The sequence below is a fragment of the Anguilla rostrata genome, chromosome 2 (assembly GCF_018555375.3).
Source record: "Anguilla rostrata isolate EN2019 chromosome 2, ASM1855537v3, whole genome shotgun sequence".
In the NCBI taxonomy this organism is placed as follows: domain Eukaryota; kingdom Metazoa; phylum Chordata; class Actinopteri; order Anguilliformes; family Anguillidae; genus Anguilla; species Anguilla rostrata.
Window position 1 is genome coordinate 39,215,035 of NC_057934.1, and position 20,262 is coordinate 39,235,296.

The 20,262-nt window shown below is 38.9% G+C and overlaps 1 protein-coding gene across 7 annotated transcripts; it reads right to left on the bottom strand.

The window, feature by feature from the left end:
• Nucleotides 1-620: 620 nt before the first annotated feature.
• On the bottom strand, nt 621-19,767 carry tlcd3bb (TLC domain containing 3Bb). Of its 7 annotated transcripts, none has more exons than XM_064324630.1 (8): nt 19,115-19,767; nt 17,548-17,591; nt 16,912-17,111; nt 14,970-15,053; nt 13,170-13,392; nt 10,243-10,338; nt 6,731-6,840; nt 621-3,623 (listed from the first exon to the last, which is right to left on the bottom strand). In XM_064324630.1, exons 3-8 carry the CDS (start codon nt 17,034-17,036, stop codon nt 3,368-3,370), a joined length of 894 nt encoding a protein of 297 aa, XP_064180700.1. In that variant the 5' UTR covers nt 17,037-17,111; nt 17,548-17,591; nt 19,115-19,767; the 3' UTR covers nt 621-3,367. The 7 variants fall into 7 exon arrangements, with proteins under 7 accessions (XP_064180700.1, XP_064180699.1, XP_064180696.1 ...); XM_064324629.1 differs by having other exon boundaries at nt 17,519-17,591; XM_064324626.1 differs by having other exon boundaries at nt 19,069-19,767.
• Between the last annotated feature and the right edge of the window lie 495 nt (nt 19,768-20,262).

The window sequence follows — 20,262 nt, forward strand, 5'->3', positions numbered from 1 at the left end:
CCTTTGATGCACAGATACTATACTGCTGTTGGGTATACCTGAGGGGATTCTTACAGTACCAGACATGTGGCAGTGGCATATTTTTGTAGTGTAGTAGTTGTGGTATATTGCTTATATCACCTGGACAAAAAGATAAATAGAAGATTATTTATAATACATAAACATTCAGTGTAGTTAGTACATTTGCCTGTCCGTCAGTACCAGGAAGCCCATCATTGATCCTTTAATGTGTCGGACAACCACCAAATCTAAATTAGTGCAGCAAAGTGCAGTGTGTGAGTCAGGGAGTCCTTCAGTGTCAGCATTCTGTGCAGTTAGATTTGCAGTGGCTATCTCAGTCTCTGGACTTAACCCTTATGAAAAACCCAGAATTGAAGAGAACAGACAATAACTGCAAGCCTATGGATATATAGAGGAAAAAGGTGTCAGGGGATGTTGAACCAAGAACCAATCTAACGTGAACCCAATCATTTTTTTTGTAAATAAATATGTATTAACTAGTAATTTCTTCAGTGGTCAGTCATGGTCTGTCAGTTAGTTTCAATCACACGTGTCATCAGTCAGCAATTTGGACCACCTGTGCAACACCCTCCACACAAAAAATGAGTTCACAGCCAAAGGGAGGACATCAGAGTATATTTTTGCCAAGAGAATAAGAGGTACAGTACAGCCTTTAGGTAGCAATCAAGGAACAGAAGCAGATACAGTATATTCAATAAATATGTATAAATATGTACATTCAGAACCTTCCAAAACAAATAAATACATAAATAGATTATGGAAGATACAGTATATGCGTTTTAACACTTTTCATGACAAGCACCAATTATCATGGTAACTTGGCAAAATTAGGGGATTTTTTTTTTCTCCAGAGAAATACAGGTAGAGCAGTCTCAATGTCATCGTGCAAATTGCAGAGTGCAAAGCAATAATGGGCAGTATTGTACAGTAGGTTATTATTGAGTTAGCTTTAAAATGGAGGGTTCCCTTGTTTCTCAGAGGGCTGCAGTGTATTCTTAATCACATCGACAACAGTCGGTACCTTGGCTATAATAGTATGCACCTGATGGAAAATGATTCAGATGTGCATTATGTCTTGAGGGCAGAACAAATCAATCAATAGCTTTGGCTCCATAATCAAGATAATGAAAAAATCCACATACTGGGCAGCTTGCACAGCACAGTTTTAGTATTCAAACAACATTTTGTTTAAATGTAAGAAAACACTATTTTGACTCGCAGTGTAAGTCAAATTGTGAGTAGTTCTGTGACTTTTCAATGCTCCAAGTGTTGCATGATTTATGTACCGGTAAATACAAAGTAATGTTTCGATTATCCAGTTATTGGGTAAGTGGAATACAACATCATTTTATAGCTCTTCAAACAATACCTGACTTTGGGAAATGTAGTTTTTGTTTTAATTACGAATGCTCAGTTGAATCAGGTGGTTTGTATGTACCAAGCTGGAACAAAGCTTTTGGACATTACAGTCATCGAGTACAGTTTCTGATCTTTTTCAGCACACTGCAGTCCACTAAACATAGCTTGTGAACTGTATTTACTGCAGCAACTCATTTAATCTCATTTGCTACATAACACTGCATTATGTTACAATGACATCCACTGTATCAGAAGTTTAATCATAGTCTTTGCCCCAGATTAGTTATAGCTTTTCCTGAGGGAGCCCATTATAACCCCATAATTTAGTACAGTTTTTCTGTGGAAAAGCTGCAAATAATCCATGGCCTCTAAGCTAGAGTCCAGTTGAAACTGTTCATCATTCTGCCTTATTCCTCCCACTGAATGGGTTCCCTTCCCTCTTTGTCCCTACCGTGTATTAAAGTAACTGGGAGCAGGGGCATGGATAAGCCTTGTGTACGTAAATGACTACCCGTACTAAAATCCTTTGAATCCATAAAAAAATAAAAAATAAATAAATAATGAGTATCGATCAAACATCACATAAAGCTTTTACATTAATAAAACGAATAAAAGCAAGGGACACAAACAATAACTGTACAATAAAAGTGGGCATACATTATACGAGTTGCGGTCTCCTGATCGGTTTTTTTCCCTGATCGGGACCAAATCGTAAGAAAAACATTATGTCAACTGGCCTACGGGCTCCTTATTGTTTTTTGACATGTCACAAAAAATTCAGGCACAATCGGCTTGAATTCGTCAGGTGTGAGAGGTCATGTGAGCCGATTCTGAGTTTTAATTCCCGTCGACCAATCAGGAGGTGGCACCGTATATGATGTTCCGCCCGCCGTGCTTTGCCGACTGTAACGTCATCTGATCTGGTCGGGAGCTTGTATAGTCTATGGCTATCATCCGACCTGTTGCCACAATCTGAACCTCGTTAAGTGCGAGAGGGCATCCGATCTCCTGATATCATAACCCGTGAGAAAATCGTATAATGTACGCCCGCCCTAACAAATGCTATGTACACTTGTCACATGCCCAGAATAGTACACTTCAGCCCCCTTCTGCAAATGAAACAATGTAACAGCCAGACTAAAACAGAGAAAGAAAGGGTGAGGAAAATATAAGGAGGGATAAGGCAGCATAATATGGAATCATTTGAGATTATCTTTTTCCTGCAGAGAACAATAATCTTGACAGCGACTGACATTATGAATGATGGTGATTACATCGGAAATAAACACTAAAATGATGAAATACTGTTTGTTTTCTTCTTTGTTAATTAAGCTGAATTGGTCATCTACAATAATTTACTATCATATACAATATAATACATTCCTAAATCCTGAAACCCCTTACATCCCCTAACAGGATTTTATCTTTTAAAAGAATACAATCTGTTGGCTATTCTAGTGTTCCTTAGACCATCTATCATACTCATCGACTCACTTGCCTTTCAATCATTTTCCTCAATGTAAGCACTCTTGTACTTTATCACCCCATTAGACCCTGCAACTGACTACCATAAACCTCCCAGTTGGCAGGCTCAGCATAGCATTTAACAATTAGGCCATTTTGTTCTGCTAACCCAAATTTTCTTACTTTCAGTTGCATGATGAGCATCACTATATCATCAGTAGTGCTTTACCTCCTCTCTGAATCTAGTCTAACAGTGATTGCTAAGAAGAAAGAAGAGTGAGAGAAAACATTTTCTGCTTCTACTTCTCTACCATTCATTTCTTCTCCTTACTTCTATTAGTGCTATGGCCAGCTTTGCTTCACCTGTATGGATACAAGCTGCAGTTCCAAAACCCAAAATACAGTACAACCCATTCACCCCATTCGTCCCTCCTCTCCAGCCCCCACAGTCCTTTGCTTTATCCCACTTCCACACCTCCCTTCCTGCCCATCTCTCTCCTTTCACCCCCTGCCTCCCCCGGTCTCAGTGTGTATCTGCCTCCTGCTCCGCCTCCCGGGTGCTGTAGCCGTTGGCTGGAGGGGACAGGGCATTACCATCCCAGTCGGCCTTGGCCGTAGGGGGGTGGCGGCGGGACCGAGAAGAGCCGGTGAAGAGGCGAAAGGCCCCCCGGCAGATCAGAGAGAACCAGTAGACTTGGGGGGCCATCAGAAGAGCGGCTCCTAGGTTACACTGCCAGGGCACTGAGAAAGGGACCATGTAAAATGGGATTGAGGCGTACCTGGAACAAAGCAAAGAGAAGCCTGTTGTATGGGGTACAAACCTGCAGTTAAAGTGAACACTCCAGAGAGCAAAATACACTCAAGACTCTACAGTCAATTAGTATTTATACAATGTCGGGACATTTAGTCTGTGCAAGATGTTTGTGCTTTCACAAATGCATATTCATTAGTGGTTTGCAGAGAAAATGTTCTGCAATCGTTTACTGCACACATTAACTCACTTGGATACGGAAAACATTCTTATGTAAATTTGTGAATATTACACACAATTATGAGTGGGAAAATTCATGGTTGATCCCATGCAATTGATTTGTTAATGTGAGAGTACACAAGAAATGATCATTTAAATAAGTCACAAAAATCTCCAATCTTATCCTGATCAACACTGTTAATCATAAGTTAATCATAGCACTAAAAATCTAAATTGCTTTTTATTTTCAGCCTTGTACAAATTCACATTCACAGCAACCCAAAAATGTATATTACATCACAATTGTTTATAAAGAAAAGGATACGGACATAAAAAATCTGCTCCATATAATACCTGTACAAATAGTACATTTATAATGTTGTTGTGCCTGTATTCTTTAAAGTGTATTTTTAAGTCCACCTGATGAGTTTTACTGATGACTTAAAAATAAATGATAAAGCATGTCCTTTAAGCATTACTGTTAGCTCATTAGTGCTGTAACTCACAAAGACAACGGTAGAAAAGAGAGAAACAGTGTGGGGGAAAAAGACTGGTCTCTGAAAGTAAAATTCCATAAAGCATTCCCTCGAGGCAGCCTGTGGAATTGAGTGGCTATAAGTATACAACTATGCATGCACAAGTACTTGCAGAGAAAAGAACCATTCAGTTTTGTAGTGAAAAGCAATCAAACAGAAGATTTTGCTAAACCATCATGAGTGTCTTCCCTCGGCAGAGATGTCACTAAAATTCTACATGGAGCTTTCCTTTCTTTGGTTCCTGACAGTTAGCCTTGTAAGTGAGGTCATAGATAACATTCAGCTGGATAACAATAGCTGGAGCAAACTCAAAATTGTGTAAGCCTGGGTTTATAGGCTGTTGAATCACTTTGCTGAAATGTGGCTTGCACGAATGGCTGGACACTGAAAGAGTTGTGTGCTTCACAAAGCTATGCAATTTGAGCAGCAGAATTGTAGTACTCCAGACCAAGTCTTGAATCGATCTCAGATTCATATTCTTTGTAGTCATAGATGAATAGTAGTAATTTTGAGACCATATACTACAGTGTTTCCCATACATAAGTTTTACTTGGACGGGTTGCCCAAGTAAATTAACGGCCACCCAAGTATATTTGGAGACTAGTGCTGAGCAAATAACTGACATGACTGTGTTTTTTCAGTGTTTAAATAATCAATGTCAGTTTGATTATTTGAATTGCCTTAATTTGTGAATAAGCATTGTTTTTCCCAGCTACGACACAGTTTGCGCAGAAAAAAGCTTGGAAATGACTACAATGACCATAGTCCATTGCGCCTACAGTCACAAAACACACAAAAACTAGTGCTCACACAACACAAACGACATTAGAGCTGGACCAAACAGGTAGACTGTGCGAATGTACCCAACAACACTGTATATTCCATAACAACACTTATAACAAACAGGTAGTTTTTACTCAGCAGAATGTCACATCTGTCTCAAAACTGGTCTAATGGTTTTGTCAACATTACTAGTTAATTTTCTAATGTGTCTAATGATGAACACTGAAAATAGTAGGCTGGTAACATTCAATGGTGATGGAGAGATACATTTAAAAAGGTAGATAAATAAAAAAATAACACACACTTGCAATATTCTTTATTCAATAATATGCTAAAGATTTTACAAAACTGAATAGCTTGCTAGCTTTAAATGTATGTTTAAATAATCGAGCGAGTTAGCAAAGTTGTCATACCTGGATATAGCAAGACAGTTTACAGAATGAGTAACAGCAACACTCACCTCCTTCAAAACCATGGTTCATGCATTACTAATATAAGGTAATGTGTAACATTGTCATTATCATTGCCAGGGATACCATATTTTACATGCTTCTGCATTTGTACTTGAAGGCTAATTGCAAGTCCATATCAATCCGTCAGTTTCCCAGCTCAACACTCAAAATACTACAAATGCACGTAATGTGTTCAAGCTACATAAAAAGGTCGTAAAATGCCAAGGATACATTATACTGTATTAAATGGTACTAGACAAATATGTTGTTTGGTGGTGTTGCAGTGTCTGGCCCTATCAATATATATTTAAAGGTAAATATACATATTTTTTTCTTTTATAAATTTGGCACCCAACGTGGTGCTAAGCATGTCCAATTACCACCCTGATTTGGAATGGCCAACTTTCTGCAACCTCAGCAGCATTCATGCACAAACCCCACTGTCGATTTGGGAGAGATTAGACAACCATGGTTCTTTTCACACTGCAGACCACAGCTAATTCGTACAAAGTGGAGTCAGAGGAACACCTTTCATATGTGGTTTCAGCATGCAGTCTATGGGTGCCCAGTTGACCAGTGAGGGGGAACTATATAGTGATAAAACATGGACCCCAAACTGACTGAACCCTTGAATACCCTGGGCAACGCAATCGATCTGATCTGAGTCAAATATACATATTGTATACCTTTTTAACGTACAACTTCTACTCAAGAAGGATTCCCATGCCACAGTGTAAACTGCAAGACATTGTTTTTCCTTGAAGACACACTTATTTGTCCTCAAATGTTAGGATGTAGGCACCATACTGAAATATGCATATAGAAATACTGCAAGTCATACTTTGGGCATTATGGTTGCAGTCTTGAAAAATACACAATTACATTCCATTTCATATCACTCAAATTGCACCAGCCTCAGTCGAACGTGAATCAAACTTGCTTGAGGCAGTCTAGATTACAGCTCTGCTGAGCAGTTTCAACTCCATAAAGTACAGCACATCTCAAAACTGTACTCATCATAGGTGCCCGTGGTTCAGGATGGCGGTGTAGCTGATGCGCATTTTCACAGTGAAAAACGCAGAGACACACAGATTAGTGAAAGAGAGCCAGGTAAGATGGACAGGAAGAGATAAGAAGGAACATACCTGCCATAGGCGTAGTAGAGGTAGGGGAAGAGAAGAACTCGACAGATGAAAAAAGTGACCAGCATAAGACCTCCATTCACTTTATGCAGGAGAGTGTGCTGCTGCTTGTACTGAGAAAGGACGAGCAGGATTGTATGCGAGAGAAAGAGATAGAGCATTAATACAGTGCTAATTGCCAAATTAAAAGAGAAAGTGGGAAAGGGTTAGTATAGTAAGTGGGTAAAGGACATGCTACCCTATGCGGAGAAATAGATAATATTCAATTCAGTATGGTCTTCTTATCTGAATAGTTTCACAAATTACATGCTGAGTCACAAATGCTACATGAGGCAGGTGGACTAAACAGTGGTTGCACAGCAGGTGTCATAAGACACAAAGTTACATTTTTTATTTGTATTGTACCCTTAAAACTAAAGTCATTTAAATCAAAATTGTAACAATTTTTGCTTTTATATACATTTTTTGGTGGGACACATATGTTAAGGATCTCAATAGCATACACCTATTCTCCAAGCCGAAGACAAACTTGGTAAATTGTCCGATGCGGATAAAACTTTTTGACACTTGCAGTCAATGGTGTTGACACACACTACTCGCTACTTTTGCTCCTAGGTTAACTGCATTCTGCCTATTAAATAACATTAAATAACACGTCTAGTCTATTGACTGAAGTTAGTGGAGTGATCAAATCAAATAAGTGTTTATTTGTCAAATGCACCGTTAACAATACAGCAGACTGGTCGTTGTTAGCTGGCAATGAAATGCTTAAAGTTAGCCTGCGAGCACTGATGTGTAGCTACGCAAAGAGAAAACAGTGTTGAAACAAGAAGAGAAATAATAAATGAAAATAACAAAAGACAAGATAGATAAAAAAGGAAGTATGAAGAGAACTCCCAGTAGGCAGGCTAGATACTGCATGTGATTAATGTTAGGCTATGTCGGTGCAATCTTCAAAAACAGTGTAGAGTAAATGGGGCATACGTCAGCCCTACAAATACTGAAAGTTACTCACGCTTGGTCAAACAGCTCTAAGCTAACATTAATAGGCACTTGTTGAGCTTTTTTTTGCAAATCTTGCCATAGTATTGCTATTCCAACCAACTATTCAGTAATGTTAGCAAGCTAGGCTAAATGGCAGATAACCTTCTGTAGAACTTCATCAATGAAAGACCAAACAACGTCTTCATTTTTCAGTATTTACACAGATTAACGCATTTCCTATTTATACATTATTTACAATTGTATCAAGCCAAACTACTTGGATTATTAGATACTGGATTATTCTTTCAAAAACCATCTGTAATTTCTTGCGGCAATTCATTCAAGCAAATGCTGCCAGCTGACTCCATCTGCTTCCTTTGTCGTACATAGCAACAGTCTCTAAGGAGGGCAGGTCTTGTGGAGATTTTGCTAATGGCCAATAGAGTGTTACAGTGATGTTGTCTTTCTGTAGGCCAACTTGGAAGTTTCTTCCACCATGGGTTCCCTCTGCAGATTTCCAATGCTTTTTTCCCATAGGGATTTTGTTGTCAGCAGAAAATAAGGTCTGCGGTTAACATAAGCCTAAGAAGGTTTCACATTTTGTTGCAAACAAGTTGCTATATTGAAACTACAATGGTTGTCAAGTGCAGGCAGACTAGTATGGAAACTTGAGTGGCGGTTGCTAGAATGTGAGCGATGTTGTAGTTTCAGTGTAGCAGCTTGTTAGCAACTTACTTTTTTAAAGCACATAACAGCTTTGAAATTCACGGTTGAGATATTAATGGGTGCAATTTATCTCAAAGAACAAAACGTGAAACTCCTGCCTGTTTCCAAACTTGGTCCTGGGGACCCATGGCTAGTTATCATTCCAGTCATAATTGCACCTGCCAAAACCGAAAGAGCTGTTAATTGTTCATAGGCACTTTTAATGTCCACTAAAGGAGGATGTACTCTCTTAAGGCTATATTATGTCAGAAATAGCTTTGCATGTCATCAATAATAAATGTCCGCAATTCACATCCCAGGACTTCTCATTTATCACTTCAACTGTGTTCATTTTCTACAATGTGCTACATGAAAAATGGTTACTTTAGGAAGAGGACATGTGGTTTCATTGGATAAACTATAGACAGACAGTAAAATCAGTTGGATTTCAACTGCTGGAAGTGCGCATACCTGTTCACTGAAGCAAAAACAGTAACGGACAACCATTAACTGTTTGTGCTTTGTGGAAAATTTGATTAGTGTAAGTGGCAACTTGCCAAACCTACATTGCTGCAGGGCTAAAAATAAGCAGGAATACATTATAGCAGACCGTAAATACATTTTCTACAAACTGATTAAGAGACTGGTTGTATAAAAATAAATAAATGAATCCCAGTTGGATGTTTAATTGTAAAAATCTTAACAGTGAATCTCAGTACAAATGGTCAAAGAGTAATAGCTATGAAGCAAAATTCATGAAAACATTATAAAACATAAATATAAACCAAAGCAATTAAAAGAACCCAAAATATTGAGGAGTGATCACAATGTGTGACTGATTTTGTGAGATTTCTTGAGATTTTACGCAGTTAAAACTTAAAACTGAACAAACTGAGGAGATAGCTCGTGTCCACAGTTCTATAGCCAAGCCCAGCAGGCTTTTTCATAACAAAACAGTTCTTTGATGGAAAAGCAGGTTAGGTGATGGCTCATTTGAAATTCATTGCCGTCTTTCCATCCTTCAGTCATTGACTCACTTAACTGCTACACAGGACAATGTCCAGTGTTAATTCAACTCTAACAGAGCACATACGAGCCCAACGGGGACCATATGTACGCTGTAAGAGTGGATTTAACACTGAACACTTTACTGTGTTGCTAGTTAGCTGGGATTTCCTCTTGCCTTGCATACTCTTTTAGTTCTCCATCGGCACAGGGTACTCAGGCTCAAAATGTTCTCACTGAAATCATACATTACTAAACGTTTCACAGGAAATGGTGGGAAAGTTGTCTATACGAGCACATGATCACTTTCCCTGGAGCAGGAGGGAGGAGCTCTGCCTTACATGGTCTAAGAAAAGTTCAGTGCTTTTTGGGAATTACCAGCTCCTGAGTGGACGTTGCTGCTAGTAAAATGCATTACTCAGGCAAATTCTTTAAAATGTGGAGACAAATATCTAAAAACAAGTATGGTTAAATATTGACATTTATTAGTCATATTAGTTCCCCTCTAAGTGTAATCTCAGGGTAAGTGTGATCTTGCTTTGTATTGTTGAAAAACACATGGCTACCCAACCCTGTTCCTGGAGATCTACCATCTAGTAAATTTTCAGTTTAACACTAGCAAATAACACCTCATACAACAGCCAGACATCTCACTGAACTGCAAATGAGTAGAATTAGGTGTGTCAAATTAGGGTGAAATAAAAACTTACAGGATGGTAGATCTCCAGGAATAGGGTTGGTCATCCCTGACACAGACTATGTACGTGTGTATATTATACATACAGGAGATATGATGCAAAAGAGAAAGAAGTCTTCTGTACCTGAATAAGAATTTTTCCCAAACAAACAGATGGTGTGCTGAGTTCAGCCAGGAACATGACACCCTGAAAATAATCTCCCTTTCCCTGGCGCCAGAACTGAAAGGAGACAGACAGGGCTGTTAGGACAATATTTTGGACATATTAATGTTATGCAAATGAAAGTAGTCATGTTTAGTGCTTTGTCGCATATCTTTTGCATGCAATGACTGCTTGAAATCTGTGACCCATAAAAATCACCAGATGCTGAGTATCTTCTCTATTGATGCACTGTCAGGCCAGTACTTCAGCCATCTCAAGCCTTCTGTTTGTTTTGGGGGCTAGTTGCCTTACGTTTTCTCTTCAGAATATGAAATGCATGTCCAGTTGGATTGATTGGGTGAAGATCTTGGCCAGTAAATAATTTCCCAGTTTCTGGAACTCCTCTTTTTGCCTTAACAGTATGTTTGGGATTATTTTATTGCTGTAGGATGAAGCGCTGTCCAATGTTGTGTCGCTATTCCCTTCAATTTCATAACCATTTCCAGGACTACAGGATCAAAAAGAAAAAACAGACTGCCTATGGGAGAAATGAATGGTGTTTTCCCAATTCCTTCAAAATAATTTATGACATTTGGACATTTGTTTGTATATGACAAAAGAATGCTTTTTACCATTTCAAAATTTAAAAGGCAAATAGCAAACGGCTAAGTGGTTAGCAACCCGTCGAACAATTACAACATCACACAAAGGGCTATATTTCCAGCTACCATTCACACAAGTTAGCAGTTTGCCCTTGCCTGTTAGCGTAATAAATCATACATTTGTTTTGTACAGTTGTATATATGTCTGTAAATATCTTTGTTGTTGCTATCGCTGCTGTTCTCACTAGTAATTTATTAGTCATTTGAGTATTTTTTAAAAATTTTATGCTGGCAAACGGTAGCTTTGACCAGTTTGACAAGCCAGCAGGCCAGCTGTGATGCAAATAACGTTCCCAGCAGTGTCAGCTTGCTGTTAGCAAACTAATTATATCAGTTGGAAAGCAGCATCAGAGGTCAGTGGATCCAGTGCCATTCAAGAGAAATGTGTCTGGATAAAAACGTCCAGGATTTAAACGCTAGTTTAAATTACAAACTGTGACAGCCATAGGTATGGGAAACTCCCATTCATTTTCTCCATAGAGAAAGTATGCTTTGATCTGGAAATCCATGTATGGGTAAAGGTTTTGCTCAGAATTACATCAGACGTAGGCCCATTCAAATCCTGAATTAAAATCTGTATGTCTACCTAATGATCGAATATTTGAATAGTAGGGGCCAGCCCTAGTTGGCCAGTATCTGTGGCAGTCATATGTATCCAAAATTACCCCAAGATCAGACTGTATGACACTCATGAAAGAGTAGCCAGGAGAAAACCCATTCTCTCCAAAAAGACAATTCCAGCAAGTTTACAAAACAGCAACTGAATGAACCACAAGGCTTCTGGATCACCATCATCTAGACAGATGAGACCAAACTGGAATCGTTTGGCTACAATGCACAGTACCCAATACCGCCTGCCACCTCAAGAACCTCATGCCAACCGTCAAGTATGGTGGTGAGGGTGCGATGATTTGCTACTATTTTGCAGCCAAAGGACCTGCACACCGCACAATCAAGTCCACCATGAATTCATTTCTATATCACTGAGATGTGCATAAATGAATTCCATCAAATATCATTGAGCTGAAGCAGTTTTGTAACAAGGTGTGGGCCAGAATAAACTTATGATAAACTGTCTGATAAACTAACATAGAGAAAGATTACTTCAGGTTACTGCAAGCAACTAAATCATGGGGTGCACTTACCGTTTCAGCTTTCTGCATGCTGGCTTTTTTTGTTTGAATAAATAATTACAGAAAAATCTGTAAAACCATACAGGGTGTATTTTCTGACATCATGCACGCACGCACGCACGCACACACGCACCTTTTCTTTTTGCTCATTAACCTTATTCATCAATTCTCACACCCTCTCATTATCTCACCCTTTTCCCTATCTATTGAAAACACATTACACATTAAAGTCATGCTGATACTTGGTTGCTATGCAGCCACTAACAGCAACAGTTACCACGGACACAGGGAAGCAGATGGCGACCATTATGGTTCACCAAGGGGAGCAGACTATGGCTATGTCATGCAGACTCTGCAGTCTGCATCTCTAATAAATAGGACTCACTGCATGCACTTACATTGGACAACATATCTGCCATTTACCTCATCTTCTCCATATGCAATCTTTACTTCGCACTACATTCCTTATCACTGCATTCTCATATACACACATGGGGTGTAAATATTAACGTAATTATATCAGGCAATTAGAAAAACAGAAATTTTATCAAATAATGATTGCAAAAACTCAAAATATCAAGGGTGTTTAAGATATATAGATCAGGGGTTCCCCACCCTGGTCAAGGAGCACTGCTGTATATTCTGGATTTGGTTCCAGTCAATCTCTTGACACACACGCACACACACACACACACACCTGCTCATGTATTTAGTGCGCGGTCCCTTGCTGTTTTAGTGACCTGGGAGAGCTATAGGACCTTAAATAACATCAGTCCTACGCAGTCACAGGCATGGCAGCAGCTGTGCCAAATTGCCAATCAGGGAAGCTAACACCAGTATTCTAATTATTAGGCTCTATAAAAGGCCTAGGGCTCAGGCACACAGAGACCTTTTTTCCTACAACTGTCTGAGCTTGCTGCTCTGTCCCTCTAGACCTTCTCTTGCTGTAGCCAGAACCATTTTGTTCATGTTACTATTATCTTCTGTTTGCTGTTCTTTAAATAGTGAATAAAAAGGCAGAAAGCCATACAATATAAATGTATACAAAAACACACACACACACACACACCAAGCCTAATAAAGATTATTTTAGAAATTCCATGTTGATAATTACCACAGAGACAGGGAAGCAGACAGTGACCATGACAACATGATGTAGGACCATGAGGAATTCTCTTCGTAGATAGCTGATCAGGGCTGCACCAATAGGCTTGGGGCCATGGTCATCTTCATGACCTTTGACCTGCAGTTTGTGCCAATAGCACATAAACATGGCATAGATGTCATAGACGAAGTAGGGCACTGCGAATAGGATGTAGGTGCTTGTTAGCCAGTGTCTGGAAGAGAAACAGATCAAGAACGTGAATATATAAAAACATAGTTATGTTCACGAACATATTATATAGAAAATACAGTTGAGTTTACTACAATATTTGTTTCACTGCACATAATCAAGGGTTAAACACTGCTCAAAATACTTCGATGACAATCAAGAAAATAAGGCAAAGCAAACAAAGTCAAAGTTCATTTACTTTACTTTTTAATTCTGCATAGGAGATGGCAGGGTGAAGTTAAGGGTTGAGGGTACACGTATTCAGTTAGCCTAATCCTGTTTGCAGGGATACATTTTCTTCCTTACTTGTCTCCCAAGATTTACATTAAAAAGGCTATATCTACAATGTACAAAAAGAAAAAAAAAAAAAAACTCAAGTCGCACAATAAATACCCTTTCACCATTACCATATGTTCACAGATTTTCTCAGATATTCAGATGTAAAAAAAACGGAAAGTACTAGTATATCACCCAACGTTACCGCTTTAGTAGAAATTAAATTCACATGCAAACAATGTCTCATTTTTGCCTCCGGCGTGAAGTGGTGATTAGAACCCAACATTCACGTATATGCACTGTTAACTGAAAAAACCCTCTCATTTCATTGGTTTGTGTAATTAGCTAGTTTACGTTTCTTGACCCCAGTCAGCTCAGACAGACATTACCTGTGGTAACTGGAGACACGTGGTTTCAAAATAGGGATGCAAATGAATATCCAAATTTAACACTGATAATTCTTATTCCCATGGAAATTTGTAGTCAATGTTAAAACTTGTCTGAAGGAAGAATACGCAGAAACTATACAGTGTAGCAATGCATTTAAATATAGCTTTACTATGCCATTTTCAGGTACACCCACAGACAATTAATTTCGCCAAGAGTGGTTTGTAAATGAACAGCAACAGTAACTTATCAAAACACATGTTAGTGGGTCCAGAGGAAAAAAGTAGACTTCAATTTTGAGCTGAAGTAATGTAGTCTTGTTTATGGCTACTCAATGTGCCTGCAACTTCATTAATTTATTTAAATGCCTCCTAAATAACATTTTAGTGCTACAAACACTGTATACCCGTGCAAGTAACGGCACAGTGGAGATGTCAGTGGGGTAAATTGGAGCTTGCTTTAGACCAGTGGTAACCAACAATGTTTCTGGACATCTGCCATCCTGTAGGTTCTCATTTAAACCCTAATCTGGCACACCTGATTACTAATTAGCAGCTCAACAAAGATCTCTAGCTGTTGAATGAGGTGTGCTTTGTTAAGGTTACAGTGAAAAGCTACAAGATGGTAGATCTCCAGGAACAGAATTGGTTACCACTGCTTTAGAGGAAACATGGGCTTGAGTCAGCCTGTCTTGTTTGTACTGAGTCAGAACAGTCTCCACTGAGCTCCCTTTTACGGCATCTCTCATTCACCCTCTTTTGCAAAATGCAGACAGACAAAATGAACTACCAGGCAAATACAGCTACAATTCATGGACACCCTCATTGGCACCCTTTTAAATCCAACAACCAAAATCAGGACATGATATCCAATGTCAAAAAACCAAGCAATAATAATGAATGATGACAGCGTTCTTACTGGTCCTCGATGATGTCATCACAGGAAGTTGCAATGATGTAACCTGCTGAAGAAGCCATGACTGCCTGAATGGAAGAGACCAATCTGAAATGAAAACACAACTGAAGGGTTTAAATAGGTTATATTGTCACATTAATATACCATCTACAAGTCAGAATAGTTTCTAAACATAGCACAACTATAGCACTGCTACAGAAGGAGCTGGAATTAATGTTACACATAGGACACATTTTCTAATGGAAAAGGCATTATTAATTAAATATTCTGTTAAGTAAAGAATGCACTTAACATAGAAATGCATGCTACATTTAAAATAAAAAATTCTGTAGTAGGCAGAAACGGTAATGCTCAGAGGCAAAAAAGCTGCCACACTCCCTCTCAAGTTATTAAGCAATAGATTAAGGTTTCTTGGAAATGAAACACCTAGCAGTCTGATCTAAGAAAGGCTTCAGTCAGCTTAAAGTCCTTTAAGATGTGTAAAATGCACAGCATTTCTGGTCAACACACAACTCATTTTGATATCCAACTAAATACAAAAATAACAGTGGCGTCGAAAAGTATTAGCCCCATCCTAATTTCCTTAATGGTTGCATATTTGTCACACTTAATGGTTTCAGATCTTTAGACAAAATGCTGAAATAGACAAAGGGAAACACAGAGTGCGTTTTTTTAAATTACGGTTTCATTTATTTAATGAAAAAGGAAAATCAAACACCCATATCACCCATGTGAAAAAGTAATTTCCCCCTTAGATACTCAATTAACCAAATTTAATTTATAATTATATTCAGCTGACTGAATGCAGCCAGCACAGAAGAACTATAACCTCACTCATACTGAACGTTACCATCAAGTGAGGTAGTCACCACAAAGTTTCTACAAGCACACTACGATCAAAGAGAATTCCAGAAGAGATGAGGAAGAAAAAAAAGTTGTTGAAATATATCATCAGCCTGAAAAGGGTTACAAAGCCCTATAAGGATCTGAGACTCCACCGAACCACAGTGAGATCCATTATCTCCAAATTCAGAACACTTGGAACAGTGGTGAATTTTCCCAGGAGTGGCTGGCCAGCCAAAATTTCTCTAAGGGTGCAGTGACATCTCTTCTAGGAAGTCACAAAAGATCCCATAGAACAAAGAACGGCAGGCCTCTCTAACCTCAACTAAGGTCCCCAAGCCTTTTAGGATAATGTTCTATGGACAGGCGAGTCAAAAGAGTAACTTTTTTAATGACACAGGTCCCATTTTGTCTGGCATAAAGCAAATACAGAAGTTCACAGTAAGAACATCATACCAACAGTCAATCATAGTGGTGGCAGTGTAATGGTGTGGGGATGCTTTGCAGCCTCGGGACCTGGACGACTTGCCATTATTGGAGAAATCATGAATTCTGCTCTGTACCAGAAAATTCCGGTCATCTGTCCATGAGCTGAAGCTGAAGGCTGAAGCGTAACTGGGTAAAGCAGCAAGACAATGATCAAAAACACAAAAGCAAGTTCACAACTGAATGGCTGAAAAAATTAAAGTTTTGGAGTGGCCTAGTCGAAGTCCTGACTAGAACCCAATATAGATGGTGTGGAAGGACCTGAAATGAGCAGTTTATGCTCGAAAACCGACCGATGTGAAAGACTGATATCAAATTACAGGAAGAATTTGGTTGCAGTTATTGCTGCTAAAAGTAGTGCAACCAGTTAAGTTTAAAGGGGCAATTACTTTTTTACATGGGTGTTAGATAACTTATTTAATTAAATAAATGAAATAATAATTTAAAAAATATTTTCTACGTTGTTCCCTTTATCTAATATGACATTTTGTTTAAAGATCCGATACCATTCAGCACGAGAAATATGTAATAATAGAGAAAATCAGGAAGGGGTAAATACTTTTTCACTGCACTGTAAATTCAGTAAATTCTTTAGGACCATGTCCTCTATTCATACCTGGCAGAAACAATAACAGCATCCCCTTCATTCCATCTTAGTCCTGGGATGTGTTTAAGACAACGCTTCGACAGCAGGAATAGTCCTGGGAAAAAGATGGATCCCGCGGCTAAAATACTCAACATGGTCCCACGGATTTGCTCTTGATAGGGAAGATCCGCAACAGTCCACCGGTGCCAGACTAGGTCGTGCTGTTCCCTCTGAAAACAGTGGCACTATGTCTTCAAAAATCCTAAACTCAACTAAACTGCACTCTATTTTTAAAAAAACAACAGTTACAAACATGTTTCCAAGAGGTTAAAGAAACCATCTTATCGTTTTATCCTTTTATGTTCACAAATTGGATCCTTATCAAGTAGAGTTTATTTAGGGATGAGAGCATTATATGGTAATAAAAAACATAACATATAGGCCTAATTGATATAAATGCGTACTAATGAATGGGAAAATTACATTTTCCATTTTGTCTTAGAAACTCGGGAAATGTGATAAATTAGATAAAATGTGATCTCTCTAAAATTAATTTGTTTGGGGGAGGTCATTAATGCTTTTATAATGGATTAAGAAAGCCATAATATTTTCTGCTTTCTTTCCTGAATATGCTTACTTCACAGGCCCTCCCTCTCCACTATTAACCTGATAATGAATCCTTATTAAAGCCAACTACTGTTTTGTTCAACCTACAGAGCAAGAGACAGAGGAAGGAGGGACAGAACAAAGAATGGAGAGGAAAGAAAATTAATTAGACAAATATTGTCAGGATATACTTGAAATGCTCTAAACCCTAAACAGCTGAATATTATTAGAAATCCACTTTAAACAAGACTCATAATATGTATAAGCAAAGTGAATGAATTCCAAAAACACACAACAAAGAGAATGTCAAGAAGTGAAAATTAAAGTTTCCCACTCCTCTCTTTTCCATCAAACACAACAGGAGTGAGAGAAAGGGAAAGAAGTGAGAGGAGAGGGGGGAAGGGGAAATGTTAAACCAAAATAGATTTGGCACGGATTAGAGAGCAGGAGATTTAGAAAGATTACAGGGAATGAGAGGGAGAGAGGGAGACAGAGAGAGAATGATTACATGCATGGAGAAATGAATACCGAGGACAGAGAACAAGGGCCTGACGAGAGAAATAGTTACAAAAGAGACAAGCAGCAGAATAGTTTTGTTGTCCCAAGACGGTCTAATTAAATCACTGGGCCTGTGCTGTGCTGCCGACTGATATTTATGATATGACTAACAAAACAAGACTGATACAATAGGTCGGACGGCACATACGTGCCAGTTTAAAGCACAAATTAAAACATAGCACATGCAAAACGGCACTACCATAGACATATTTAGGAAACAATAACTGATCAATTTATGGGCCCCAAACAAGCCACTCAGTAAGTGCTGTATTGGTGAAATGCGCAATGCGCTAATACCGCTAGATGGATACTGTTTGTAGAATGAAATAACGGCGCGCTCTTATAAGGCAACCATGCAACGTAACGTTAGCCGTAAGCTAATAGGCAACAATTATACCGCTGGACCTGCATTTTGTCTGTTCGCTAATACTAAGCATGAATATATTTAAGCTACGAAATTTGCTTACAATACGAAATCATTGGCAAATATAGAATTGCCTACACAGCGACAGTAAACTAACCATCTACTAGTAAGCAAGCAAAATGTTTGGGGTTTAAAAAAAATAATTATATCATAGCTGGCTCATATTGTCCTACTGATGCAATTTGAATTCGTGAACTAAAGGACGCTATAATTTGTTAGCTAGTTAGCGAACCAACACATCTGGGGGAACTACCATAACCAGCAAGCTAATAATAATGATAACGTTATAGCGTTACTTAAACTGTTACCATGAACGCTAGTTAATACATGCATACCATGGGTCAGACAATGCAACATACACAACTAACAAGCCAAAATAGCTGAACAACTATGATATCACTGCTAACCAAGTGGTGAAATCAGGCCCCTCGCTGCCCTGTCAATATTAGTAGTGTGAAATTTGTCAGCAAAATGCCAGTTACCTTTCAAAAACACATAGAAGCACAAAATGGGACAGAGGATGAAAGGATGACGGGGAAGGTGGGTCGCCCATAGGGAAGAGGGGTTTACAAGTGAGACAGTTAGAAGGAGAAATTTACGTCGGGGTTCCGTGGCGTCCGGTCAGCGGCCCGAAGAAACTCGTACCCCAGGGAAGGCGATTTGCAGGGTCCGGGCGGTATCCGCTAAGGTGGTCCACATGGTTTTTGTTTTGTATTTTCAATAGCTGGCTAGACAAAACGAAGAAAACCTGGGAGGCGCATGAGGCAACAAAATGTGTGTTTCCTCTCTGCGCTTTCTTACGTGCACACCGGTCTCTCGTCGTCAGAATTCAGTCTTTTACTAAGCTCGCAAATGCTTTCTAATGCTTGGCCTTAGGTTTAATTTGCATGGTAAGCGGTCACCTTTCAGTTGACTGCTAGACTACGTGTGTTTGCTGCCAGCCAATTGCCTATGCCGCTTGCATGCTTGCTTGCCTGCCTGTGTGCTAGATAACTAACGTTAGCTAGCTGTAATTCCGCGTTATCGATTGATGGGCTAGCAGCCAGCAACCTAGCTTGCTGTATGAGATTAGCTAGCTAGACTATTTAACATAGCTAGCCATGTTAGCAAATGTTTCACCTATAAAACATTTGCATTATTTGTTCTATTCCGTTGTAATCTGTATATGAAAAACTGGTTTTTTTTCTGTGGGGGAAAATCTAATCGTCGCTTAATGTTAAAGCCTCTATCCAGTTAGCTAGCGAACGTGCCCTGCTTTTGCCGTCCTCCTCCCTCTCTCTCTGTCCCCTCTCTGACTAATTCAGGTATGCTTTATAGAGATGAATGGATTCTTGTGTTACCAAACCTTCCATATTTCACCTCCTAATAAAAAATTAAATTCAACGTCAAAGCGGGATCAACTTTAGTCAAAACGCCAATGTGTGTATGAATATGGAATATTCCATTTCCCATTCAGTCATTCATTGGAGAGGTGCCAGTGGTGACTTTGTTTCTCAGCATGTTTGCTTCTAAGCTGTAAAGGTAGGTTTTTTCTTCCCACGGCAGATTTGTAAAACGTGAGTCGAGCTCTTTGATATTTAGGGGAAAAGGGTTTCCATTGTGTGAATTTATTCTCTTTTTGCTAACAGGTGTATTTATTAAATGCACATTTTACAGAAAAATAATAAGCTACAACACAGTCAGTCACAAGGAGAAAGTACAAACGGCAAAAGCAGTGTCCATGGAAAATATCTAAATGCAAATACAGAATTGTGTCTAAATATCCATTTAATTCCATCTATAATTTATTTAGC